The 26,624-nt window shown below is 31.7% G+C and overlaps 4 protein-coding genes and 1 non-coding gene across 10 annotated transcripts; 2 read left to right on the plus strand and 3 right to left on the minus strand.

Annotated features, from left to right (window-relative positions):
- Positions 1-1,950: 1,950 nt before the first annotated feature.
- LOC106765739 (TLD domain-containing protein 2) lies at positions 1,951-5,692 on the minus strand. Of its 4 annotated transcripts, none has more exons than XM_022783709.1 (9): positions 5,465-5,692; positions 5,061-5,300; positions 4,408-4,919; positions 4,228-4,300; positions 3,285-3,365; positions 3,112-3,175; positions 2,679-2,766; positions 2,454-2,512; positions 1,951-2,263 (listed from the first exon to the last, which is right to left on the minus strand). In XM_022783709.1, exons 2-8 carry the CDS (start codon positions 5,169-5,171, stop codon positions 2,470-2,472), a joined length of 972 nt encoding a protein of 323 aa, XP_022639430.1. In that variant the 5' UTR covers positions 5,172-5,300; positions 5,465-5,692; the 3' UTR covers positions 1,951-2,263; positions 2,454-2,469. The 4 variants fall into 4 exon arrangements, 3 of the variants coding, with proteins under 3 accessions (XP_022639430.1, XP_022639429.1, XP_014505941.1); XM_022783708.1 differs by having other exon boundaries at positions 2,454-2,566; XM_014650455.2 differs by having other exon boundaries at positions 2,454-2,538; positions 5,061-5,180; positions 5,465-5,691.
- On the plus strand, positions 5,585-5,657 carry TRNAR-ACG. Its single transcript has one exon. It is a non-coding gene; the product is annotated as a tRNA-Arg (tRNA).
- A 1,725-nt stretch (positions 5,693-7,417) lies between the features above and the next one.
- Positions 7,418-11,607, minus strand: LOC106766989. 3 transcript variants are annotated; one of them, XM_014651794.2, is made up of 6 exons: positions 11,439-11,607; positions 9,889-9,932; positions 9,233-9,355; positions 8,199-8,269; positions 8,016-8,102; positions 7,418-7,907 (listed from the first exon to the last, which is right to left on the minus strand). In XM_014651794.2, exons 3-6 carry the CDS (start codon positions 9,351-9,353, stop codon positions 7,650-7,652), a joined length of 537 nt encoding a protein of 178 aa, XP_014507280.1. In that variant the 5' UTR covers positions 9,354-9,355; positions 9,889-9,932; positions 11,439-11,607; the 3' UTR covers positions 7,418-7,649. The 3 variants fall into 3 exon arrangements, with proteins under 3 accessions (XP_014507280.1, XP_014507281.1, XP_014507279.1); XM_014651795.2 differs by lacking the exon at positions 9,889-9,932; XM_014651793.2 differs by lacking the exon at positions 11,439-11,607 and having other exon boundaries at positions 9,889-10,037.
- Positions 11,608-16,002: 4,395 nt separating this feature from the next.
- Positions 16,003-19,142, plus strand: LOC106766782 (annexin D2). The gene is made up of 5 exons (XM_014651539.2): positions 16,003-16,199; positions 17,102-17,247; positions 17,464-17,682; positions 18,041-18,253; positions 18,593-19,142. The coding sequence occupies exons 1-5, from the start codon at positions 16,124-16,126 to the stop codon at positions 18,884-18,886; spliced, it is 948 nt and encodes a 315-aa protein (XP_014507025.1). The 5' UTR covers positions 16,003-16,123; the 3' UTR covers positions 18,887-19,142.
- Positions 19,143-19,265: 123 nt separating this feature from the next.
- Positions 19,266-23,758, minus strand: LOC106767472. Its single transcript, XM_014652378.2, has 5 exons — positions 23,462-23,758; positions 23,249-23,322; positions 20,664-20,793; positions 20,250-20,564; positions 19,266-19,762 (listed from the first exon to the last, which is right to left on the minus strand). The coding sequence occupies exons 1-5, from the start codon at positions 23,570-23,572 to the stop codon at positions 19,490-19,492; spliced, it is 903 nt and encodes a 300-aa protein (XP_014507864.1). The 5' UTR covers positions 23,573-23,758; the 3' UTR covers positions 19,266-19,489.
- Positions 23,759-26,624: the final 2,866 nt, after the last annotated feature.

Here is a 26,624-nt window from a genome sequence, read left to right on the forward strand (position 1 = left end):
TGGGTTTTTTTCAAGAATTATTTGAATTCAATGACCATCAAATTTAATAACATATATATAAAATTAACATATTAATAATTAATATTTGTTGATCCATAAAAAGGTAAGAAAAACAAGTTTTATACTCCGAATAAGTATAGAAAATATATTAATATATTAAACTGTTTAATAATTTTTTTTCTTTTCTATTATATGCTAACATTTTCTTGTAATATTTCTTCTATTGCTACGTTTAATGAGTTAAAAATCAATATCTATATCGTTTTTAACTTTTAATCTATTAAATAAAATATAAACATTACAATTTATGCAACTTTATCTATTATATTTATAAATATGAGTGAAAACAATGCATTTACATTTTTTATAACAATAAAATTATTATTAAATTTAAATAATTTTTACAATTTTAATATAAATATTTTTTTTAATATAAAAACTGGTTAAATTTTAAAAAATGCTCAAATAAAAAATATTAGTCGTAAAAAATGTCACTTAAATGATATAATTGACAAAGTAATTATTTTAATTTAAAAAAATAATTATTTAGAAGATAAAAATGAAAAATAAATGCAAATATGAAAAATAAGAAATTATTTATATAATTGCATAGATTGATAAAATAATTTATATTAACAAGTATAAAATTAATAGTATAATGTGTACACCAAGATATTATTATTATGTAGTTAAAAAAACGATTATTGTACATATATATGAATAAAGACACATTTGTGTGGTAACATTTTTTTATGATAATAAAAATAATAAAATTATTATTGCTATTATTATATTGGTATATTTAATGATATTATAGTGGTTAAATATATTTGTAATTCTTAAAATAAAACTAAAATCTGTTTTTGTTAGAAATTTTAATTGATTTAGTTATTAATCTTTAAAAATAAATAGGTATAGTATTCATAATCTAATTATATTAAATTTGTTTAATATGTTAATAAGTGTTTGAAAGTAATGTTTGGATAAGTTTTTGTTAATGTAAGTCTGAAACATCTTAAATACTAGAAAAAGTTTAATATTGTTGTATTGAAATCGTTATATTTATATAATTTTAAATTTTGAAATTATAATGTATCAATTAAGATGTAAACAAATTTAAATTTCATCAAAAATTAAAAATATACTTAATTGTATTATAGTTTTATAGTTGAATTGTTATATTTTTTGAAAAGATTTTATAATAGAAGGTGGATTTGTCTAAAAGAAAAATAGTTTCCCCTTGAGATTTTTTGTGAGGCACGTGAAGTGTGTGTGAAATTGGATAGATAGAGGGCGATTTTGAAAAGCTATTATGGAAGTGATTGTAGCGCATGCGTTTGTGATGATGTATCTACTAATGTGACATGTCGTCTCTTTCTATTAGCTTCTCCATTTGTGCAATTGCATCATGTATGGCTTGAATTGAAAGGTTTCTGAAATGTTTTCTTCTTTTTTTAGTGGTGGGGACAATGACTCATGCTGTTCAAGAAAAAGGAACATAAACAAAAGTGATGTTGTATACAGTAGTTGCCTTAAAGAACAGACCAAAAAGATAATGTACTAGTAACATCATATAATCACTCCACATCTACTTACATTAGGGCTTATTTAAAACTAATTTATATTTCCAGGAACTGTTTACATCAATTGTTTTTATAAAAAATAATGCTTTAAAACATCATATAATCCGTTTAGTTCATTCGTTTAGGTGGGTTGAATAATCCATAGACAGAAAACGTAGATTTAATAATGCATTAAAAATATCAGGTGAATGAACTGATAAAACAGAACAACTATTAGTAAATAAAAAACTGTTCTTAACAATGTTTTTAGTTTGATCAGTTTGTACCTTCTTATTTTACTCTTTCATAGACTTTTGAGCCGAAAGTTATCCTGTGTTTTCCTTCATATGCATTACTTAAATATGCAAACGCATAAATTTGCTCCAAATTTAATTCCCCACAAAATCGGCCATTTTGTAATGGGTATGAACCTGTATATACAACATTGCAAATATTTACAAGCGTGTTACAAGGTGGTAACATGAGTGGATGGATACATGGAATTTCTTCATCGTATTGTATATCAATCAACTTTGCATCCCTTGCTATTGTCATGTTATGAGTCAGCATTCCATAAAATGCACGCACCAAGGCATTGACACTTATCCAGAGATATTTTAGCTGCGACAGATCCCCGGTGCCTCTGTTCTGATTAATTCCATCATTTCCTCATACTTTGTAGGAAATACGAAGCCCCACAACTGCATGGAAGAAAGAAAGAGCTTTTGTTATGAGTTTTTTGTTTTGTTGGGAGTAAATATCTCTAAAACTAATGGAGTTGGATTGGTGGGCAACTAATCAGCTAGAACAATCGGATTAAGGGAAACAGAAAAGGGAACTCAGATGAATGTGAGTGAGGGATTTGTGTAGGTTGAGAAGCTTTATGCTCACCTCTACTCCCTTCACTTCAAACTCTTGAGAATGTGCGAGGCATGGATTCCCGTAAGTTTCTGAAACCGAACTTGATCCGTTCAATCTTGAGCAGATATGTCAGAAATAGTAACCCACAAACACAATAAAAGAAAATTCAGGCCAATGATACCGTAGAGGGAAGGCTAATGATTTGTTTGGGAGAAGGGTAGAAAAGATAGCTTAATGAATGAACAAGGTTCTTACAGATCACCCTCTAAATAGAGCGCAAAATGACCTCCCCCACCAATTGCTAGAAACTCAGTGGAGCAAAGTGTGAAGTAGCGGTTTACTCCTGCAATGTTGTGGTTAATCCGTAAGAAGAAACGAAACATATGAAATTCCATAAAAAACAGATATACATGCCAGACTCCATTGAACAGAGTTACCAACCGACACCAAATTTAACACATTTTAGTTTTGTAGGAACAAAAAATGCACGACAATTTTAAAGATACGAAATGTTAGTTGCCCAAATTTTAGAGGGAGCCAAACCATATTTTACTGCAAAAATCAAAACGTTCATTTCTCGATTTAGTCATTCATAAATCAATGATTGATTTTGATACCAAGCATAGTACAGTATAGCCATAATGGCAAAATATAAAGAAATGGCATACTCAAACTCGATGAAAAATACCTGTTGGCCGATATATAACAGGACAACCAGAGGTGTCTGTGAAAACAAATGAATTGTTTGTTCCCTGTGGAAAATTTAATGCCAACAAGATAAAAAAAAAATCAACATGTTGCAAAATGAAGCAACCAATGCCCAACAACATAGATAGTAGAGATAAGAGGTGAGTGGTGGACCTGGTATTTTTTCTTGTTGGATGGTCTAAGAGGAGCTTCAACCACACCACCAAACACTGCTCCTTTACGGTCTCCAACAACCTGGAACAAAAAAGCTGATAGTGAGAACCCATTCAAGAATGAAGAGAATAGAAATTAGTCTTGCTGATTAAAGGACATAAAAATGCATATACCTTTACCGATCAGATAAAGTCAACCCATGGTAATATAACAGAATTTCAAGATGTGTTGTTTATAATTAAATACATAGTCATGTTAAACTACCGCATGCTATTACAATACTATTAGTTACAAGATCCCACTTTTTTATTTGATATACAAACTAAATTGCGATCTTCAATGAAGCAGGGCTAGCAGCACAGTTTAAAAATCAGTCATTCATCCATACAAATCATCAATATGACGAATATAAACTACAAAAAAGGGTTAAAATCACCTTGAACCAACACAATATATTGCTCATTATTAACAAAAAACAGGTCACACTGAAAAGTAATATCCACCAATCCATGGACTTAATTATCATTTGTATAGCTAAATTCTAAAGGAAAAAAAGAATCTTTTTAGGTACCATAGAACCATATGTTAGTATCCATTTGCTCAGCAAGTTTCAATAATAAAAAGAAAAGGTTTTCAAAACTAATAGTTATTTTTTTCTGCTTCTGCCAAATTTAATGAAGAACAGCTTGTTCGTGTGTAAAATATGTATTCTAACAGTTAAAATGGAACTAACCTTAAATTGAAAGTAACCATAATGCATGATTTATCTCAAATTCAACGTGCGCTAATTTTTTTATCAATCAAGAAAAGTACAAGCATACTTCAACTAGTCCACTCAATTCAGAAGTTTGTTTAATGGCAAAATGTCAAATGAAGAACACACATAGATAATTCACAAACAATGCATAATATTGTAATCTTCCCTAGGTAAATGAAACTTTACCAGCAAACTCACTCCAGGCCAAAGCATGCTTCTCCGATAGAGAGTTGAAAGTGATATACCATGCTTCGAAGTGCTGCACAAATATTAACCAACAAGAAGAGTTTCAAACTTATCCTCAGAACAGCACAATCAACAAGAAGAGTTCCAAATGCCTTCACATTCATCCTTAGACATACATACCTGTACAGCAGCAGCCATTTCCGGCCGTGAAGAACCGCCGGAAGTGAAGCATACACAGCATCCCTCAAACCATTGGAGACTAGCATTGAAGGCTCAGAAATTGCAGGCGGATGCTGATCAGCCACAGCCACCGCCACAGCCACAGGCTCCTTCACAATGCGCTTCATCTCAACGCCGAGGCGCCCTTCGTCCGTGTATTTACTATCCCTGCTGCGAAATCCACCCATTTTGGAAGCTTGGTGAATGGCCCAACCAAGTGAATGCCTGCCCCTGGAAAACAAACTTCTCCTCACAACAAAACTTTCCTTCGTGGCAGAGTCTGGTAATGAAGAGTCATCATCTGCCACCCCATCATCATTCTTCTCATCAGCTTCACCAATGTTATCTCCAGAATCCGAAGAAGACAACAGAGAATATAGAAACGCAGTGAATGACGAAGTATCAGGCCCATCAATTATTTCATCATGACTACCAACCTTTGACCCATCATCATCTTCTTCTCCTTCTTCTACCTACACAACCATCATATAAATTTCACAAAACAATAATTAATTCAATTGAATTCAATAACAATAAGATAGCCACCATTTAAAAATCACAGCACAAAAAAATTAATTGAAGAATAAACTAATAACAAGAGAGTGAATACTTACGGATAGAGGGAGAGAGGGGGATTTGCTGTCAGAAATAGGGTTGAGAAGAACAGTGGCTAAATCAGAAACAAAGTAAGCCGCTTTGCTCCGAAACGATTGCTCTTTACCCATATGCTGTTCCTATTTATGGAATAAGATGCAATTCACGAAGAATTTCCACCGCTAAAAATTAAAATAAAAAAAAAGAACAAAGATTCCAATATTCCCAGCGCTCTCGTTCATTCATTCGCCCCTTTTTCTCTGCGCAAAAAAAAAAAAAAACTCCTATTTTCTTCTTATTATTATTATCATTACGATACGACTTTATAAAAGTAAAAAGAAAACCACGCCGGCAGAGGATAAAAAATAATAATAATGATGATAATATATAGGATAATTGGTGCTGGTGGCTTGGTGCACCATACTTGGTTGCGGTTGCTGAGAAGTTGGTTCGATCAAACAGCGGCAAAAGGTGGCAAAGAAAGATGCAGCTTAACTTGAAAGAACAAACGTCAATTAACTGATATGAAACATCGATATCAAAGGACTTCATGGCCCAATGGATAAGGCGCTGGTCTACGGAACCAGAGATTCTGGGTTCGATCCCCAGTGAAGTCGTCTTTTTAGCTTCCTCGCTACGGAACCAGCCAAAATCTTTTGCTTATAAATTTATAATTTTTGGTTTCAAGATTTAAATTGCTACCAATTTATTGTTACCATCAACAATGTCATTATCATACCAATGTAACTTTAAATTAATTTTAACATGATATAGGATAAATCTTTTACGTTAACTCTAGTGATATTTTTAACAGATAAATTATAATAGGATAAATCTTTTACGTTAACAAGCCATAGAAATTAAACGCTAATAATATTTTTAACAGATAAATAATCAAATATAATTAATATATGCCCACATTTCAGTCTTTCAACATCTAGAAAAGATTAAACTAATTATTATTAATTTTCCTGTAATTTCTTGCCTATTTCAAAGACAATAGATCAAAATGTTTTTACCTCCACATGTAATATATTAGTAATTGATCATTTGGAATGACAAAAAAAATTCGTATATATTTGTGATTATAATCTTTCAAAGATATATTCAGTGGATATTTAAAAAACAAGTATGAACATATTGATTGTTTATTTGTTGACATGGAAAATATAGATATCAAGATAACTTACTTATGGATATCTAGTAATTACTTTCAGTGAATTTGATTTAACTATTTTTTTTTCAACAAATAAGGTCATTATAATAAAATTAATGAATATATATATATATATATATATATATTAATTATTTTCAGTGAATTTGATTTAAATTTTTTTTCAACAAATCAGGTAATTATAATAAAATTAATGGAAAATAAATATTGACTGTTAAAAAGTTACTTATAATTTATATATTTTTTAATTATTTTATAAATTAAAGTAATTATTTAACTATTTTATCATTTTAATAAGTATTTTTTTTAATTAAATAATTATTTATAATAAAAATAATAAGAATAAAAATTATACAAATTATTTATTTTTGTAATTATTTTAATAAAAATTATTTTAGAATTTAATAAACTTTTACTGGAATAAAAAAAACAAAAACTGTAGTATTTCCACTAGTGGGGAACACAGACACGATATCACCTCCTCTCCTTGGGTACATATCTTTTATGAAAATTCTTCTTGTTTAAAGTTTAAATAACTTGAAACCAGAATATTCAAATATCTATAACTTTAAATTATCTTTCTATTTTATAGCTAATAATTTATTCATTAAACAATAATATATATGTCTAAAGATCTATTAAGATATGAAATTCAAAAAAAATTTATCAGTACGTAGGTGTTTTCCAGAATTATGACAGTACACAACTCTTTACCCTTAAATCGATTTTGACATAAAGACAGCGTTTAAGAACTCATATAAGTACACATTGATGTCATCTAAGAAACAAAAACAAGATTTCAAATACGAACCTTCATTTCTTAAGAGAAAGAAAAAGAAGCCTTCAATTGAAGAAGGCCTTTACTGAAATAGATAGCTAAACATTCTCACCAATGAGTACACATTGATGCCATTTATGAAAATAAAAACAAGATTCCAAAAACAAACCTTAATTTCCAATGAAAAAGAAGTTCTAAATATCATATTCATTTCCTTATCCCTCAATTGAAGTTCTAGTTAAAATCAAAACAATTTAAATACACATTTCTCTTCTAACTCTTTAAGTCACCTTCTAATGTCAAAACCATGAAAAAGTTGTAGGTTTCAAAACTAATAATAATACCATGAATGACCATAACTACAGCTTAATGAACTTGAGATCAGAATAATCATAAAAATAATATGGTACGAGTAGAAGATCAAATGTAAAGAAAAAGCAGCTATGATCTGTTCTTGATATTATATTTCAAGCTACTTTATGGAAGATAAGCACAAAAACGGAAAACAAGACACAAGATCTTGTTCAGTTTTGAATTACAATAATACACAAGACATCACTGTCATGTTGCACTCTGTTCTTTTGTATTCTAGTGTACTATGCAAAGGCTTACACCAGGAACATGTTAGATTTATAACCTTAATCAAAAAGAATGTACTCAACGGTGTTTCTTGCCGACACCTTTTTTACTACCATGATTCTTTTTACCACCCTTCCCTTTCCATGTATTGGACATATTGGTTCCAGTTTCACGATCTCTTGGTGGTGCTGAATTCAACAAATGCTTCACGTTAAGTATGCCATTTCTAAAATGACCTTCACTCAACTTCAAACCCTTGTTTTCGGGCTTGTGCTTCACAGCTGATCTCTTACTGCTACCTCCGAGCTTTCCCCCAAATTTTCCCATAATCAAACGCTAAAAGTCACAGCGGTACATATCATACATGAATAATGTCAGTAAGAGACCGACAAGTAATCACAATAGGGCACAAAATAAAAGTGGGGAATGATAGAAATTAATTACCTCTTGGAGCATTTTATGCTCCCTCTCTTTTTGTTTCTTCATCATTGGCCGTGCCACACTTAAAGGTAATCTCTGATTCTTGGGGGCCTACATATGATAAAAACTAAGAATTTTGTTTCCCGAGCATCCTTGTAATAGTATTTGGATTGACACATGATTATCAAAATAGAATATAAAAAATACCTTTCCACCAAGAGAAACAATATTTCTATCTTCAATTTTCTTGCGTTCTTTCCATGTCATATGTGAATAACCTGCAAAATACGATAATTAGCAGCCATCATGAGAAGCAACTGCACCATCTTATTTGCTAGACATAATGGAAAGGCAAAAAACACCAGGTGAACTGGGCATGGTTACCATAAACTTTTAAGCTCTAACCACCCAAAATTAAAATAAAGGAGCAAACATTTTCTAAGAAGCGTTCTTATATTTCCATAAACAACAGAAATCCTCAACACTTGCACAACTGGCTATCAACCATGCAATTCAATCCTCTAAATCATCCTGGTTAAAAAAGATGTACTCATACACTACTGAAGAATTAACATAAGTTACATGCAGCCCTGTCCTAGATGTTACAAGAGAAATTGAAACCTCTGTCACGTATCCTAAATCAAAAGTTTAGGTTGAATATTTTCAACTAGGAATAACTTTATGTTTCGCACAAAAAAGAGGAGATTTTATACAAAAAGGAGAACAAACCACAAGGAAGAGGATATGAATACCCGTGAAAGTTAATTCCTTGACTAACAACGTTAAGAATTTTTAAAAGTTACTCACTCCCCCATGAACTTCCAAATCCATAAACCAAATATTAATTGAAACATGCAACAACAATACATAATTTCCTTCAACAATACAAGGTCACCTGTCCAAATGACACTAAGCTTCTAAACTATGAGATCAATGTCAGCCTATAAATCAATACAGTGCTTTAAAATCAAAGAGTTCAGTAACAAAGTATTTATTGCACAGCTATTCAAGAATCAAGCAGCATCACAGCCGAGTAAAGAAATCCAATCTAACTATATAAAAATATAAATATTATCCTAATAAGCAAGAAAATAGTCATTAACTTTTCATAATGCAGTGCTTCTATTGGATTGAATATTCAATACGCCTCAACAACAGAAAGCAGATTCAAAGAAAAGATAAAGAGTAGATTGATGTAAAAGGAAAAGAAAGTCAAAATGAAGAAGGAAAATGGACATTACTAAAATTTTCAACATCTTTCATAATCTTCCTTATATCCATCTCTTGGTCCTGCATATCCGTATGCTCTCTTGGAGAACTATGCCCTCCAGATTTTTTCCTATTCTTGCCCATCTTTCCCATCACTGCATTCAAAAGGAAGGATAAATGAAATTCAAAAAGCATTCAAATCGATCTTGAAAACGTCGTACACAATGTTACAAAATTATTAGCATTCCTTCTCATGCAGCAGAGACACAATTAAACCAGCCTGTATGAGGTTTGGGTATACGAAGGTAAAAAAATTCCCCCATCTTTCTTGTACTAATGTTTCAACAATTACATGTTCATTCACTTAATATATATATATATATATATATATATATATATATATATATATATATATATATATATATATAATTCCAATAAACGCAATGAATAATCTTGCAATCTGCATCATTAATTTCCTAAACCAATTTTCACAGCAATTTTGGGAATTTTCTGTGAGACAAATTTGACCAAAAAAAAAACTTGAAAGAATTGGCAACGTTTAGGATATGATTAAAACACACTTTGTGGATTTCACTACATCATCCTTCAATTCGGTTGTGAAAGCTAAATTAGAAGAAGGGAACGAAAGGGGAAGGAGTAAGTACGAAAAAGAGAATAACAAGTTTACCTGTGACTTCGTGTAGAATGGGTGAAGCAAACCTAAGTGTACCGCTGACAAAAAAGATCAGAATTTTGAAACCCTATTGTTGTTAGAAGATGATGCGGACATTTAGTAACGATTACAGTGTCAAATAAAATATGATCTTATTTAAATTTAGATTAAAAATTAACGGCTAAAATAGTTAAAAAAAAAAAAAAACTATAGGGTGTCTAAACCTAATTTATTTCTAATGACAAATTGGGCTAAGTCCAAGTAGAAAAGAGGTGGTAAAAATGAAAAATATGGGTATACAAACCTAATTCATTTCTAATGGCAAATTGAACCTAAACCCAATTGGAAACGGTGCGGCTTAGGAGAATACGGGGGTGCAGAAAGGATTTGTTTTTGTTTGTTTTTTTTACTTGGTCCAGTGGCCCAAGAAAATCAAGGAGGCTGCGAGGATGAGAAATAGGGGTGCGGATGGAACGGTTTTAATTAAAAAAAAAAAAGTAACGGAGCCCAAGAACTTGGCCCAGGGCCTCTTCAGCACATTAGGGGTTCTGTTTCCCCAATTTCATTTGCTCTCACCCAAAACGGAGAGACCCTTCTCCAGAGCGGGGAAGAATGGCGTCTGCCGCACACCCACCCCACAGCCTCCGCATAATCAACCGCGCCGGCCACCGCAAGCCGAGAACCAGGGCGTCGCCGAAAGCGGTCAAGGTCGTCGTCGGCGACTGCTCCGATCTCTCTCTCCCTCTCTTCTTCGCGCGCGAGGCACTCGCCGCACCCAGTCGCCACCTCTCGGACCACCAACCAGGGTCGCGCCGGAGACGCAGTTCGCCGCCGCCACCGTTCTCGACTACTGGTCGGAGCCGTGAGGATTGATTTCCTCTTTCCCCGACCCGGCGCGGCCGTCACTGCGCGCCCTCCGATCGACCACACCGTCGACCACTGCATCCTCCTTCTCTTCGAAGCGCGAGCTCTTCTTGACTGGGCGTGAGTTTTTCTGATGGTATTGTGAGTGTTGTGCTTGTGGAAAATGAGAAAGTTTCACTGTGTGTTTCGCATTGTGCGTGTGTGTTTAGTATTGTGCGTGGTGATGATGCGATGGAAAGGGTTGGATATGGTGTTGAGAGAGGAGGTGGGTTAGATAAATGGGGTAGCACGGTGAGGCTGAGGATGATGGCACCGGCGAGGATATTGGGTTACTGCCCTTCTGTGTTTCAGGTTCCTGCTCATCATTCGGTCTTGTTTTGGTTACAGGGTAGTGGAGGAATGGTTGCTGGTGGGTTTGAATTCATTTGAGAAAGAGGATATAGTGGCATTGAGAAGAGAGTACAGAGATAATGAAAATGTTTGGATTATTACTTTGCAGCATTTAGTACTGAGATTCCAGGGAAATAAGATGGATGTACATGGTGGATATGGAATCGGGATGATGTAATTCGGTCCTAATGACTGATGATGATATCAAACGAAAATGGAAAAGGAAGATTCACACAATCTCCCTCAATATATACAATGCTCAACATATCACCTAATGCCTTTACCATGATAACACAAAGTAAATCGCTTACCTTCGAGAATTCTGTATTGAGTTACTGTACTATTAAACTCCGGCGACTTTCCGATCGTGTGCTTCTGTTGCTCTCCTCTCTGCTCCAAACTCCTCCAAAAATGCTTTTTTTCTTTTCCCTGTGCTCTCCTCCCTTTTAGGTTTTCCTCATCTCCAGCTCCCAAAACCCTTTTTTTCCATAAAAATGTTTTTTATTCCCTTGAAAAATCCTTTCCAAATCTTTCTTTACCGTATTTTTTTTGGTTTAATCATTCTGACCCTCTTTATTTGGTGATTTTTTTCAATTAGGTTTTTATTTTTGGTGACTTTTTTCAATTAGGTTTTTCTCTTAATTGGATTCCTATTTTTGAAAAATTGAAGTAATTAGGGCAGCTTGTGATTTTTTTGAATTTTTTAAATATATTTTAAATTATTTTTATTTTTATTTTTTATTTTATTTTTTAAAAATAAAATTTGTCACGTGTCAAGTTGACATTGTGCCACGTACCAATGACAGTGTGAGATGGCACTGACAGTGTCACGTGTCACTGTCAAACCACGTGTCATTGCGTTTGTTTCAATTTGGTCCTGTATTTTTATTTTGTTCCAATTTGGTTCTTGTATTTTTATATTGTCTCAATTTAGTCTTAATTTCTTAAAAAATTTAAAAAAATTGTTCCTTTTCAAATAAAATACGATATGTACATTTTCCAAATTTTTGTTTTTAAATTTGTTTCTATTAAGCACATTATTAGTAATGATGTATATCAAATCGAAATATTTAACTCTAGAAACTTTTTATGAATTGTTGAGGAATTATTGAGACTATATTTGTGTAGATTACCTTCACAAAAATATTTATTATTGAGATGTTAACTTTTATAGGTTACTCATTCATATTATTTAGATGAAATGATTTCTTTACTATTATATAAATAAAAATGTGTCATATGTTAGTTTGTAATTTTTTTATTTTTTTAATAAAAAAATTAATTTGTATAAATTTCTTTGTAAAAATTTATATACAAATAAAATTTTGTTTGAACTTGGAGAGAAACAAAATTGTTTAGTTTTTTAAAAAAAATATGACTAAATTAAGACAAAATAAGAATACAGGACCAAATTGAGACATTAAAAATATAGAAACCAAATTGAGACAAATCTAATGATACGTGGTCTGATAGTGACACGTGGCACTATCAGTGCCACCTCACGTTGTCATTGCCACGTGGCTCAATGTCAACTTGAGACGTGACAATTTTTTTAAATAAAAAAAATTAAAAATAAAAATAATTAAAAATATATTTAAAAAATTCAAAAGAATCAGGAGCTGACACGTGTCACCCTTTTTAACGGTGTTAGTACGGAACTAACGACAGTGACCTAATTGCTTCAATTTTTTAAAAATAGGGACTCAATTGAGAAAAAAAAAATAAGGGAACTAATTGAAAAAAAATCACCAAAAATAGAGACTATCAGAATTATTAAACCTATTTTTTTCGTCTCTCAATCGCCACCCCCTCTAACTAACTCTCTCTCTCTCTCACCAAAACACACCTCCCCTATGCATACACACGAGCACCTTTTTCCCAGCCACGTCACATTTTTCCATTTTATTTTATTTTTTAAATATATATTATTTTTTTGCTTATTTTTTTTAGTTATTAAAGATAACTATGTATTAAAATTACATTAACTATTCAAACAAAAAAAAGTAAAACAAAAACAAATAATAAATAAAGGCTAAATAAATAAAAAACGAATAGAGTAAAAAAAATCAAAGAATCAAATGAAAAGAGAAAAACGTATATTTTATCACCCGGACGAAATTGGGTGTTGATAAATCACTATTAAATTTAAGGATTAAATTAATATGAAACAAAAATTGAAAAACCAACTTGACACTTTTTCAATAAAAACCAAAACCAAATGAATAATTAAACCAAAATTTTATAAAAGAATATTGTGACTTGTTAAATTGATATTTCCCTTTCAGATTCCGTAACGATATTTTCCCTCCAAGGTAACACTTAACTCTCAGAACCTTCATAACTCTTATTAGGTCACCGTTTCGGTTTTCGCAGCAGACTTGCTACCAAAGAGTCACAACCCATCAGATTTGACACATTCCGACCAGCGAAAGCCGACACCTCAATTCAATTACAAACCGAACACTAACACTTTTTGCATGCCTTCAATGTATGAAAAAACTGGGAGGCTGGTGTACTGTATGCAGCCAAGGACCCCTCATACCTGCTAACTATAGCCTTTAACTCAGTTACTTAAGACAGTGGCATGACATCGTTTGTCAGGTACCTGGTGTTGGATGGTTGTGTGACAACCATTGGATATTGTACAAGGAATAGATCACTTATGTAGATATCGAGGATTGTACTACTAAAGAGTCAAGTTCAACTATCAGTAACAGGTACCAGATACCAAGTATTAGATACTGTGTTTCCCACACCAAATTTTGCATCTATTATTTCATAACAACAGTGCTTGCTAAGTTAAGATACCGCCTACCTATATCTCCTTGTGCCTATTAGGGACATTTTTGCGTTGAACAATTTAGACAAAAACGAGTGTAGTTTTTTACAGGTATGCTAGCCATTGGATTATGGGTCAATGGTCTATAATTGTGACTCATTTCGATGGGCCCATGGTCAACAAAGTATGTCCATAAATATTATTTTAACTCTATTTTGACCTTACTTTTTACATCAGAGAGCTTCTCCCTACACCTCATACATCTCAGTCTGCACCTCTCATTTGACATTTTTACCCTTCATTTATTAAAGCATGTACAACTATAATGATGGTTTAATGATGTTCCAACAAGGGTGCACCAACGTTCGGTAGCCCTGACAGCAATTTTCATAGTGTTGATGTTTTTCTCTATTTGTACGAAACTTCTTATCCCTAAATCTGCAGAAATCTCATAATCGATGAACTCATCTCCACAAAAACTACTATTCTTGTTAGCTACTGAAAGAGAATTATCAATAATTGGATCACCTTCTAGCGATATCAAATCATCATCCCAAATTTCTGGGGTTAAAACTTCTTCACCGACAACCAAAAATTAAGAGCTAAATTACAATGTAAACTGAAAAGCAAAGCTATTTTGTAAAGAAGGTAGAGAGCATGAAGGAAACTGTTATAAAATTATTTGAAACATTATTTTGAAACACATCTCTAAGATAAACAAGTTGAAGGTGTGACATAAGCCCTGTATGCTGGTAACTAAAATTCGTAATGCGGTGAGTATGAACTGCAGCAAGAACACCGTGGAGGCCTTAACCACACTTGGAAGTGCGCTTAAGGCCTCCAACCTTCCTCTACGTAACAGATCCAACCCAGAAATGCATCACAACACATACAAATGAATATCAAGTCTTCTACCATACTTCAATCATCCATCATCCATCATACAATATTATACAATACAATGATCTGAGCTTAAGAAAATAAAAACCAACCTGGACGCCCAAGCAAACAAAAAGCTTGATGTAAATTATGAGAAGAAGAACCACCACCTTTCAAAGGCGCTCACCACCACCACGACAACACCATGACAGCCACCAAACGAACAATGAGGAAAACTCTGTGAGAATGAAGGGCATGCGAGACTACAAGAAGCAAATGAGGGATGAGGGGAGGAGGGGAGGGGGCACGCAAGAAGAGAGGAGAAAAGGGATGAAGGGTCTGAGAATATGAAATGCGACACCGAAGAGAAATGGATGGGTGGTGTAGGGTTTTAATTGTTTAATGGGTCAATTAAAAAGAAGTAGCAGTCAAAAAGATTCTCTGACAAGAACACAAATGGAAAAAAAAAATAAAATAAGAAGGTACAAAATGAGATGGGTGAGATAGAGGAAGAAACACTCTTTACATTAATTTATATTTGATCATAATTTCTAACAAAGTACTAATTTGAAATCAAAAAAACTTCTACATACACTTCACCATAAGATAGGGACGAAAGAGACTTAAAAGAAAAATATCAATAAAGAATTTATGATTTAAAAAGAGACTTTTTTTTTTTTTTTGTAGGATACCAACTGTCCAACAACTCATAATTATAGAATTTTAATGATAAAAATTGACATATAACTTAATTTTAAAGATACCACAAATTTAAGTTCTGCTCTTTGAAACAAAGAACATTTTTTACTAAAGTTACTAAATCCCTCGTAAATTATTCATTAATAAAGTTAATAAATATTTAATAGTAATACACAAATACAAAAAAGTTATAATAAAAAAAGTCAGGATTTTCAGTACATTTTAAAAAAAATTAATATGTTATTAAAATAGTATTCCCTTTATTCTTATTATTTTATCATAACATACATTTTAGAGAAAAAAATTATAATTATTTCTATAAAATATTTTATATTTTTTATTTACATTAAATTATAAGTATGCGTTATCTATCAATAAATACCAAAGAAAGAATTTTAAAGCCAAATGCTAATTTGATATATTAATATTTTAAAACGAATAAAGTAAATTAATTTTTTTCCCAACGTCATTTATATTAGAAATGTGTGTTACAAAAGTCAAGAACGTGTTGTCTGAGGTATGACAAAAGCCAATAGTTTCGTGCTCTCTCTTGGTATAAATGAAGGTAACAACTCCTCACATTCCTCTCAATTTTCAGCATCATATCGCATTGTCTTGGGACAGAGATTGTGAGCGAAAATGGCGACGTTGAAGGTTCCTCCTAATTCTCCTGCTCCATCGGAAGACAGTGAGCAATTGCGAAAAGCTTTTCAAGGTTACATTCGTTCATTTATTTCTTTTATTTCATTGATTTTCATTTGTTAATGGATCATCGTTCTGCGTAACACTTTCTCGATCTACATCCCCTCCGGATTCGAGTGGTTTGCCGTGTTCGTGATCTGACTGTGTTCGGTTTATTATCTATCAAGTGTTAATCGTAACGATTATGTTCTGATCAAATTTTACATGTTCTATGTTTGATTTATGGGGTCACTGTTAATTATTTGTGCTTCTTGATGCATGAGTGAATGGATGAATGAATGAATGCTGGTACAGCTTTCGTGCTGTCATGTTTTTCACACATGCATTGCTGTCAGCAAACTTTGACCGTTGATCTGATATTTGGATGAATATCAGACAACTCTGGTCTCAAATCATAAATGTTTTTAAGTTCCATTTAAATATATAATACAAGCCTTTGTATCTTCATCCAACGGCTACAATTTGCTCACTGCGTGAATACGTTGAAAATTTGACCGTAGGGAATGATGATCATTCAGATTTGTTTGGTTGCCGACGGTGTCTACTCTTGTGTTTCTAAGAGTGAAATGGAACGGTTTCATGTACATATTTGACACAGCCTTAACAATAAGTAATAAGCTACCTGTGTAAATGAATGTAATTTTTCTAGTTTCTGTCCTGATAAAAAAAATATTAGTTTCTGTACCTGTGACTGTGTATGTGCTCAATGTCAGTAAAATAAATGCAGTGCAGATTACTATTACAGAAAATTAATACATTGTGAAATTGGAAATTTGAATTATTCAGAGGTGCTAAAACAAATCAGGGAATTCATCACTGTTCCTTTGTTTTATCGTGGCAAGAGTCCATTTTATTCTCTCATTAGGAAGTTTATTTTCATTGTTCATCAGTTGTCACTGTGACATATCTTTGCAGGCTGGGGAACGAATGAAGCATTGATAATATCAATCCTGGCACATAGAAATGCAGTTCAGCGTAAGTTGATTCGTGAAGCTTATAATGTAGCCTATGGAGAAGATCTTCTTAAAGATCTAGACAAAGAACTTTCAAGTGACTTTGAGGTCAGTTTAAATCTCTTGATATCTGGTTTCTTTAGGTAATTAATAATTTGACGCCCATTTCACTTGTTAGAACGTAGAACTTTCAATTTCACCATCTTTTATCAACATTTCAATTTTCATTCTTTATGTATACGGATAACCTTGATTAAAGGAAATTGATAGTTGCAGTAATGAAGTTTGTTTCTTGTCTAATGTTTGATGTTGTGAACATAAAAGCGGGTTGTGCTGTTGTGGACACTGGATCCTGCTGAGCGTGATGCCTTTTTAGCTAATGAAGCCACTAAGAAGTTGACTTTCAGTCATTGGGTCCTTTTGGAAATTGCTACCACTAGATCTTCAATTGATCTCCTCAAAGCTAAGCAAGCATATCAATCCCGCTTCAAAAAGTCTATAGAAGAAGATGTTGCCTATTATACTTCTGGGGACATACGCAAGGTCAAACGTTAACTTTCCAATGTAGTGTTTATCTCTTGATAGGAAAAGTTGCCTCTGGTAGATGTTGTTTCTTCATCAATTAGTTTTTTCCAAAATAAATAAGCCTTTTGTATTTTTAAAAAGAGAACCTTTGTTTAGGAAATGTGTTCCCAGATTTTCGTCGAAATAATGAGTACGTGCCCCTTTAGAATATGGATATAACCATTCAGTTGAATTGTTTTATTTAAAAGCTAATCCCCATTTTTGTTCTATGCATTACTATGCCATGTCTAAGATGCGTGTTTTGTTCGAACTTGTTTTATGGCAAAGATAACTTTTTCTACGTTACTTAGCGAAACTTTGTTTTTGATAATAACAGCTATTGGTTCCTCTTGTGAGCACATACCGTTATGAGGGGGAGGAGGTGAGCATGACACTGGCAAAATCTGAGGCTAAACTGCTTCACGAGAAGATTGCAAAGAAGGCCTACAATGATGAAGAACTGATCAGGATTTTGTCAACAAGGAGTAGAGCACAGTTAGCAGCAACTCTGAATCACTACAAAGATGAGTTCGGGAATGCCATAAACAAGGTATAGACGACCTGGCCTAGTATGAATCACTTCTAGTATCAACTGCAATGCTGAACTTTTGTTGTCAACAATGTTACTTTCACTTTAAGAAACATGATTTCCTGTTATAATTTTATGTAGTAATGAATCGATTGTTAGATTTATTAAGAAAGGCATTGTTAAATTTATCAAAGGAGAGGTCACTAGAGATCTACAACACTAATGAGATCTGAACTCAATCATTCTGGGATTACTTCAAAACGAAAATATATAAAGACAAGATAAAAATTATCGTTAAGTGATTATTATAAGATTAATCAGTGGCTTGTTGTTGAACTAACAATTGGCTTATGTATGCAGGATCTGAAAACTGATCCAAAAGATGAATATCTGAAATTATTGAGGGCTGCCATTAAGTGTTTGACATTTCCTGAGAAATATTTTGCCAAAGTCTTGAGGCTTGCTATAAACAAACTGGGAACTGATGAATGGGCCCTTACTAGAGTGGTGGCAACCAGAGCCGAGGTTGATTTGCAGCGAGTTGGTGAGGAATACCAAAGAAGAAATAGCATTCCTTTGGACCGTGCAATAGCAAATGACACTTCTGGAGACTATGAGAAATTTCTCCTTGCACTGGCTGGGCACGATAATTAAGAGTTATCTCTTACTCTGTGAAGTTCTCATGGAATTGCTGGTTAGACTTATTGCTTTTTTCTCTAATCATAAATTCGATATTGTTGTTAATATATCTGGACAGGGGAATTCGGTGTCTTTCTGTTAATACTGCTTATGAAGGCATAAACTATCCTCGTGTTTTTAAAATAATATGTTTTGAATGTCGGAAATTCATGACATAGAGCTGTACCTGTACCCTTTCAATAATGAAATATTGGTTGCATCTTTTTCTACAGCTATTTGAGGATCAATTGTTTCTACAACATATTATCACACTTCACGATACACGGAGCATAAAATCAACTGTAATTGTTAACTTCTCAGTAATATATGTCAACAATTATATCATGAAATGCACAAACCAGATTTACTGTAAAAATTTCTTATGTAGAAAAAAAAAATCTTAATAATTTTATTTATCAATATTATGTTTATCAGCATCAACATAATTAAACAATTGCACCCATTATGGTAAACACTAATTATTCTGTGTCGGGGGTTATACCATAAATATACAATTTTGAGAACACGAGGAATCTAGAGAACGCACACAGTTAATGGGGGCGAATTTTGATAACCAATTTAAAACAGCGAGATGCTGCTTCCTCCGCCGGGGGGTCTGCGGGCACCTCGTATATGGTCTCTGTTTTCTGCCTTTCCATCAGCAAATATGTTATTCCCAGCCAATTCTCTGAGTTTAGCTCTGCTCGAAGTTTTCTCTTGTGATCCTGCAGGAACGTCTCCCTTGAAAATATTATTGCCCGTCAGCTCTGCAAACTTCTGCTCGTGTATTTTCCTTGATGTATTCTTAACTGGCTCTTCACCGAATAGGAAATTTCTTTGGACACCTCCAGCCTACAACAATAAGCAAACTAGGGTCAAAAAAATAAACATGAGGACGAGGGTAAAGGCAGATAAGCTAAAGCCATACATCTTATTTAAGAAATTATAAAAATAGTTAATATAATAAAACTAAGAAACACATCTCTTGAATCAACAGAAACTCATAAGTAATATCTAAAACGCTGAAAAAATGAGTTGCCGAAACTTTAAAACCAAGTAGGCAAACTGAGGGGGACCTCTTTAACACAATACAAGTGCATTTGGTCCTCACTCAAGAAATCAGCCTCGTGTTTTGGTGAGGGAAATTATAAAGTTTATCATCCCCAAATAAATGGTATTTGCACCATCAAAGGTAAAATTCACCGCAATGAATACCCATGGATATGCATAAGACGGGATTAGAAATAACAACAAAAGTTTCTTTAGACATTCATCCAATATAAATGATGGTTAAGTAAAGATGACTCGTGATTGGTCTTCATGTCCAGGAGACACTTACATTAGAAACTTGCACCGAAGCGCGTACTTTTCGTGGAACAGGTTCTCTCATGTCTTTACTTTGTTTTGATTCCAAATTGCATCCAGCAGCCGGGGAACGAGGCAGAATTTCAGGAGCAGGGGCAAATATATCACTTCCGCTGAGCTCCTTGGTCTTGGCACTTGATATGTGCTTCTTGGTCTTCATTTCTGATTCCCTTTGATATGTTCCACTAAGTTCACGCTGCTTCGCTATCTCTGGTAGAGAGGTTGGTATCTTAGGAGAAACGTTTCCTTCGGTGCTGAATGATATCTGGCTGATTCTATTCATTGCTTGCTGAAAAGCAATTACAGGGAAATAAAACAAGAACACTGTTAACACAACGAGTTCGTATTTGAAAAACACTTTCAAATGATGAAATCTCCTCTTGCATACCTGATATACCCGTATGCTTGTTCTGTTTTCTGAATTTGCAGACTTGGCTTCTGATATGGTATTTTCAGCATTACCAGAAAATATACCACTTCCAGTCATCTCTCTCATCTTATATCCGGAGCATAGTTTCCTGAGTCAAGAAGAAGATAAGGAAGACAAGATCAAGGGATTAGATCACTCTGATACCACGATAGAAGAGAAAAAAAAATAAAGAATGATAGGTTGGACGAGATGGAACTTGACTTCATTCATTGGGCGGGAAGCCTATTTATAAAAACTGCCATAAAGCTATAAGCAGAAAATTAAGGCTATTGAAGGGAGTTATTATCACAACAGAGCAAAATAATAAACCGATCAACTAATAACAGAAAGAAACAACTGTTCATTTTGCAGATTAACAACGAATCATTTAACAGCGGAAACATGGAAAGATATATTTGACAACAAAATTGTATGACATGAACCTTTGAACATAACAGGTAACATTCTGCAGTTTAAGTTCGTTATTTCTTGTTTAATTTTGTCGTTCTATTAGGGTAAAAATTGTTACTATTAATCAATCACATGTCATCCTAAATAATAAATAGACTTTTAAAGAAAAAATTAATTAAAATATGTTCGTAATATAATTTACATTATCATTCTTTTTGCAGATAGTGTTGGAAGATTATTAATTTTTATAATACCTGCTTTAAAAAATATATCCAAAATAATTTTTAATTAATCGACAATGTAAGAAGTCAAAATTTTGTTCTCTTACAACATTCTAATTAAATTCTAATATTAAGAATAAATTTTAATATCTGAATTGGAAAAGACTAGCAATAGTCGTAGTCACTACACCCAATTGTGTAAAAACGTTAGGTTAAGAATAAGAACAATAATAAACATTTCCAAAAAAAACCACTTTAATACTGAAAAAAAAATGAATTCAATGTTTTGAAACCAAAACAAAAATCCATATTCATCATATAAAATACTTCTTCTCAACCATACGTAAACAGAAAAAAAGGTTATATTGGGTGACTTAAATATAAATAAAATTTAAATACCTCAATTTCAGTTAAATGTATTATTTTAACATATTTTATGTTTACACAATGATACTAAACCCAATAAATATGATTGAAGGTGATTTAAAGAATATTTCTTTATTTTATAAAATAAAAATAACAAATAGAATTTAATAATCTGGATGAAATTTAAGTCCATAAATAATATATAAACAATTTTTGTGACAGGATTTAGAATTATGCTACTAATAAAAGTTCCTTTAATAATGAACCAATCAATCATGGTTTAAGCATACAAAAATAAATTGGCGTTGATTGCTCATCATTACAGAGTCTGAGAATTTTAAAACAATTCAAAGGAGAGCAATGACCAGCTTTTCAATATGTTCCCAGCCAGTAAGGGTTGGAGGATAGAAATGGAAAAAGTAGGAGAGAGAAAAGAAAGGTTATTCAGATGAAAAATATATAAATGATAAATAGAAAAAGAGATAATTTAATTTAGAAAAATAAATAATAATAATAAGTTTATTTATTTATTATTATAAAAAGTAAGTTTATAAAATATAGACTATAACTATCTGGCGTAAAGACATGCATTGCGAGTCTGAATTTTTTAAATATTTATATTTATTATATTGAAATTAATTAAATTAATATATAAGAGAAAAAAATAAAAAATGTAAAAAAATATTTTAATATTAGTAGTAAAAACTATAAATATAATAAAAAAAAAGAATTTATGATAGTTTTATATAAAATATTTTTTATTAACGTTAATTTCTAACAAATCAGTCAACAATTATAATTTTAAAAATGAATTAATAATTATATTATAAAAGATCAATTGAAAATAAAAGTTATATACACAAAAGTATATATATCTAAGTATAGATTATGCTGTGAAAATAAAAAATTTAAAAATATATAAAAAATATATAGGTTCTCACCATAGTTTTTTCTCTTCTAATTACTAATTGATGAAAGTAAGAAAGGTAGGTCTTCTGTTTTATTCATCAATTCATTTCAAGGTGGCGTTATAATATATATATATATATATATATATATATATATATATATATATATATATATATATATATTTATTTATTTATTTATTTATTTATTTATTTATTCATTACTGAGATAAATAGGTATTTCTGTTTTAAATTATTAAAATATGTATTTTACTATAATTTTTAATTTTGTTTTTCTATTTAATATTAAAGAGAAAAAATATGTAATTTTTCATATTAGAATTTTAATAACGTTTGTTTCTAATTTCTTATTTTTACACAAAATATATAATTATGGGTACTTTTTCCTCTTTTCATGAAAAAGGAAACATAAAAATAGTGAAAAAAAAATAATAATCGACACAAACTACTAGTAATTGAAAAATGGCATCATGTTTCAAGATCACAAACAGACCGTTCCCTCAAAAGTAAAAGCTTCGGCAACGTAAATTAAAAAGAAATTTTCATGAAAAAACACAACACAAATAGCAGATCTGAATGCACACTTACCAACACTGGAATAGAATTGAAAAACAAAAAACAAAAAAGATGATAATATTACTTTTTTGCTAGACTCTGCGCTTCTTCATCCCTGACCTGGCTTCCTCGGAGAACTTCCCCGATGTTATCGGAAGGCTAAGATACCGTTAACGAATTGAAGAACAAACAAACAAAACACTCGTTATATATCTTTCACCACAGATTGAATTGAACAAACCAAAGCGATGGTCAAACAATTTTTTCAAAGTAAAACAGAGTCAGTAACAGTAGTGACCTGGCGAGAGTGGATGCCGGAACGGGAGAATTGCGGCGGAGGTTGCTCGGACCATGTGAGGAGATCGGAGGTGGAAGTGTGAGGGTTTCGTAGCGGCGTTGTTTTCTGCATTTTGCTTTTTTGTTTGAGAGTGAGGAATGAAGTAGATTTGAAAATGCGTTTCAACGATAACGAATCAAAAGAATGATTATTATTATATAATCTGAATTCTCTTGTTTGAAATTTGCAACTGCATCTAACTATGCCACCTACAATTACGAATAATAATGTAACAAACTTTGGCAGCTACAAATGCAAACACGGTGCGATGTACATGCCGAACATGTGTCGTTCCGCTCCCTTATATATTACTTTGAGTAGTACTTGATTACTGCCACCTTTCTAAAATCAAAACTCTAAATATATTAAAATATATTTAAATGTTAGTTATATATAGTTTCATATATATCCTCACTATATGACGACTACTTTCTTTTATAAATGAAAAAAATATAATAAATAAATATTTTAAATGTATAAATGTTATTTCAAAATTTTATTATCCCTAATTAAAATTAAATTTCAAAATATTTCAATAAACTAAAAAGCATTTTATCCCAGCTTTTGACATCACTTTTCCAAAATAGCCTACAAAAAGATATAATTTTGAAATTATAACAATGTTGAATAAGAAACATGTATTTAATGGGAGATGTTAATTATGATATTTATCAGCACTTAATCATTGGTGGGTTAATCTCTAAATAAGTAGCTTAGACGTTCCCCTCTTAGAGTGATATCACATATCAATGCTTAAAGTTCTGTTTCCTTATTGCCGAAAGATTTGTTCATAAACGTAGCTAACAATTAATTATTTCGTGTTTCTTAATTATCTCCTTCGCCAATTTAATAGTACTATGTTTCCTGGGTAAGTAAAAACTAAAAAGAGTAAATAGCCCACTTTAACTCTTTAATTCATGGCAGAACATGTTGATGGCGGTATTTACTTCTAATTTTTCTGCCTTATTTAAGAAAGTTACACTCAAGTAACTTTTAATAAAGGATAATGATATTTAGACAACAATTTTTGACAATATTTGAACATTGATTACGTATCAATCTGTGATTGCTCCTAAATTATTCCATAATAGTGTTTATGATTATTATTATTGATTGTGGAGTAATTTAGGACCAATCACAGATTCAATGTTGTGAAAAAAATGTTGTCTAAATATCATTATCCTTTAATAAATACTATAAGAGAACACAAAAAAGCAATTAATTAGTTTTGAATATAAAGAAATTGACTTTAAAGATACTTTATTTAGGTTTGGTGATTACATTTACACTCAATTAGTATTTACTTATATATGCATGAATACACTCACTATTTTAAAAAATGTCACTCAGTTAGTATTTACTTATTTGTAGAATTAAAAGAAGGACCACTTCTTTTCCATGGAAATTAAAGAACATTGTACCTTTAGGAACATAGTCTGCCTTTTTCTATTTTTTTTTTCATGCTTTTACATGTCAAAGTTATGCAAATTAGAAGATATTTTGTTCAGGTTGGTTGCTGTAGTTTTCAGATTTCCTCCTTTTTTGTTAGGATGATTTTTTCCGTTATTGATAGTTTAACATCAGATTCATCAAAACTGTTTTAGTTTATGGTTTGATCCCTTACCTCATTTTAGTCTTTTTAACTCTATAAATTTGCTTATCAAAACAACAACAAAAAGATTTGGAGAAAACAACATTCTCAAAATTTGAAGTAGCAAACACTTAATTCCAATGACAGTTAACAGAATTAGTTAGTTACCTGATTGGAACTACATGGATTGAAGTCAGGACTAAGGTTGGAGTTGTCATCTTTGTTGTTGCCAACAACAAAGATGCTAGCAGTAAAAGGGTATCGCGATTAGGATTTAGGGTTTTGAAGTTAACACGATTTATTTTTGCTTTGAGTGGATGCTAAGTAGTATACTACATCATTTAGAAGATGAGATACACTAGTATTATTATATTTATAATTTGAAATTAATTTTTAACTATCCATATGTTAAAAAATAATTAATTACCTTATAATACGAAGAATTAGAGATGTTAGTTTAGATTTCATAAAATAATTAAATTATATTGTTCTTAACTTAAAGAACCAAATTATATCAAATAAATAAAACAAAACATCAAAGCCTAAACAAGTATAAACGTTAGAAACAGACTATCATTCTTAATAATTACAGCAGAAGATTTAATTGAGTGTTGTAACACGAATTATCTTTAATGTAACGTCTCGATTTTAGCTGTTTAAAATCGATAAAATAAGATAATAAAAATTGATAAAACAAATTAAATTATCTTAACATATAAACATATGATATTAATACATTTATTTTTTAACTATACGAATAAAATATATCTAAACTAATTATAGAAAACTATACTAGCCAATCATGAAGCATACTCTACATAATCATTGTCCCATTAGATATGCTTCAACACATATCCCTTATCTACTCACACTAATAAGATAATCATCGCAAAAGAAACAAACAATACACAAAAGACAATAATAGAGACATCAAAGTAAGCTAGTATTCAAAATAAGACATTATCAGACCATTTAATTATATCACATACTAGATCCATATTTATAAAGTACTAGAAACTCACAAACAACGTACATATAGTTGACTTTAGACTAAATTATCCAGATACATGCTTTAAAAGGTGTGAGCTCATAGTAGTATTTATACTCTAGAAAGTCATAAACATTTAGGTTATCACCCTACTACTCACGAAGTTAATCTTTCACGCCTAAAACCAAAAGTTTAGGGTAAAACCCTCCTGTCATTCTCTCCCCACCCTATTCATCTCTATATGATTTAAATGACTAGTAGTATATCAGAATATCTCCTTGTTGAACTCCCATATGTCAAGCACACACTAAACATCATCAAAACATAAAATTTCTCCTTGAAATTTTCTCAACAATCATACAACACATAAGCATATCAAAGGTTCTCATATACATTCATGTACCCAATATACTCACTAGCAAAATTAAGAATGATACAAATCAATACAAAACAATCAAAGGAATAAACCAAAGCAATCATATAAATTGACATTCAAGGTGGTGCTCAACACGAAACCTCTCACCCAAAGGTGGCGCTCAGCGACA

The sequence above is a fragment of the Vigna radiata genome, chromosome 7 (assembly GCF_000741045.1).
Source record: "Vigna radiata var. radiata cultivar VC1973A chromosome 7, Vradiata_ver6, whole genome shotgun sequence".
Taxonomy (NCBI): Eukaryota; Viridiplantae; Streptophyta; class Magnoliopsida; order Fabales; family Fabaceae; genus Vigna; species Vigna radiata.

What these genes read in the sequence shown, in the direction of transcription:
- LOC106765739 (XM_014650455.2), bottom strand. Translation starts at nt 5,171, where the DNA reads ATGGGTAAAGAGCAATCGTTTCGGAGCAAAGCGGCTTACTTTGTTTCT. An exon ending in CCAACAAGAAAAAATACCAG is followed by an intron (nt 3,176 to 3,284) that starts GTCCACCACTCA and finishes AATTTTCCACAG; the next exon opens with GGAACAAACAATTCATTTGT. An exon ending in CTCTATTTAGAGGGTGATCT is followed by an intron (nt 2,539 to 2,678) that starts GTAAGAACCTTG and finishes TATCTGCTCAAG; the next exon opens with ATTGAACGGATCAAGTTCGG.
- LOC106766989 (XM_014651795.2), bottom strand. Translation starts at nt 9,353, where the DNA reads ATGGGAAAGATGGGCAAGAATAGGAAAAAATCTGGAGGGCATAGTTCT. An exon ending in TTGTTTCTCTTGGTGGAAAG is followed by an intron (nt 8,103 to 8,198) that starts GTATTTTTTATA and finishes TATCATATGTAG; the next exon opens with GCCCCCAAGAATCAGAGATT. An exon ending in AGCATAAAATGCTCCAAGAG is followed by an intron (nt 7,908 to 8,015) that starts GTAATTAATTTC and finishes TGTGACTTTTAG; the next exon opens with CGTTTGATTATGGGAAAATT.
- LOC106766782 (XM_014651539.2), top strand. Translation starts at nt 16,124, where the DNA reads ATGGCGACGTTGAAGGTTCCTCCTAATTCTCCTGCTCCATCGGAAGAC. An exon ending in ATTGCGAAAAGCTTTTCAAG is followed by an intron (nt 16,200 to 17,101) that starts GTTACATTCGTT and finishes ATATCTTTGCAG; the next exon opens with GCTGGGGAACGAATGAAGCA. An exon ending in AACTTTCAAGTGACTTTGAG is followed by an intron (nt 17,248 to 17,463) that starts GTCAGTTTAAAT and finishes TGAACATAAAAG; the next exon opens with CGGGTTGTGCTGTTGTGGAC.
- LOC106767472 (XM_014652378.2), bottom strand. Translation starts at nt 23,572, where the DNA reads ATGCAGAAAACAACGCCGCTACGAAACCCTCACACTTCCACCTCCGAT. An exon ending in GCGCAGAGTCTAGCAAAAAA is followed by an intron (nt 20,794 to 23,248) that starts GTAATATTATCA and finishes TTCTTGACTCAG; the next exon opens with GAAACTATGCTCCGGATATA. An exon ending in CTTCGGTGCAAGTTTCTAAT is followed by an intron (nt 19,763 to 20,249) that starts GTAAGTGTCTCC and finishes TTATTGTTGTAG; the next exon opens with GCTGGAGGTGTCCAAAGAAA.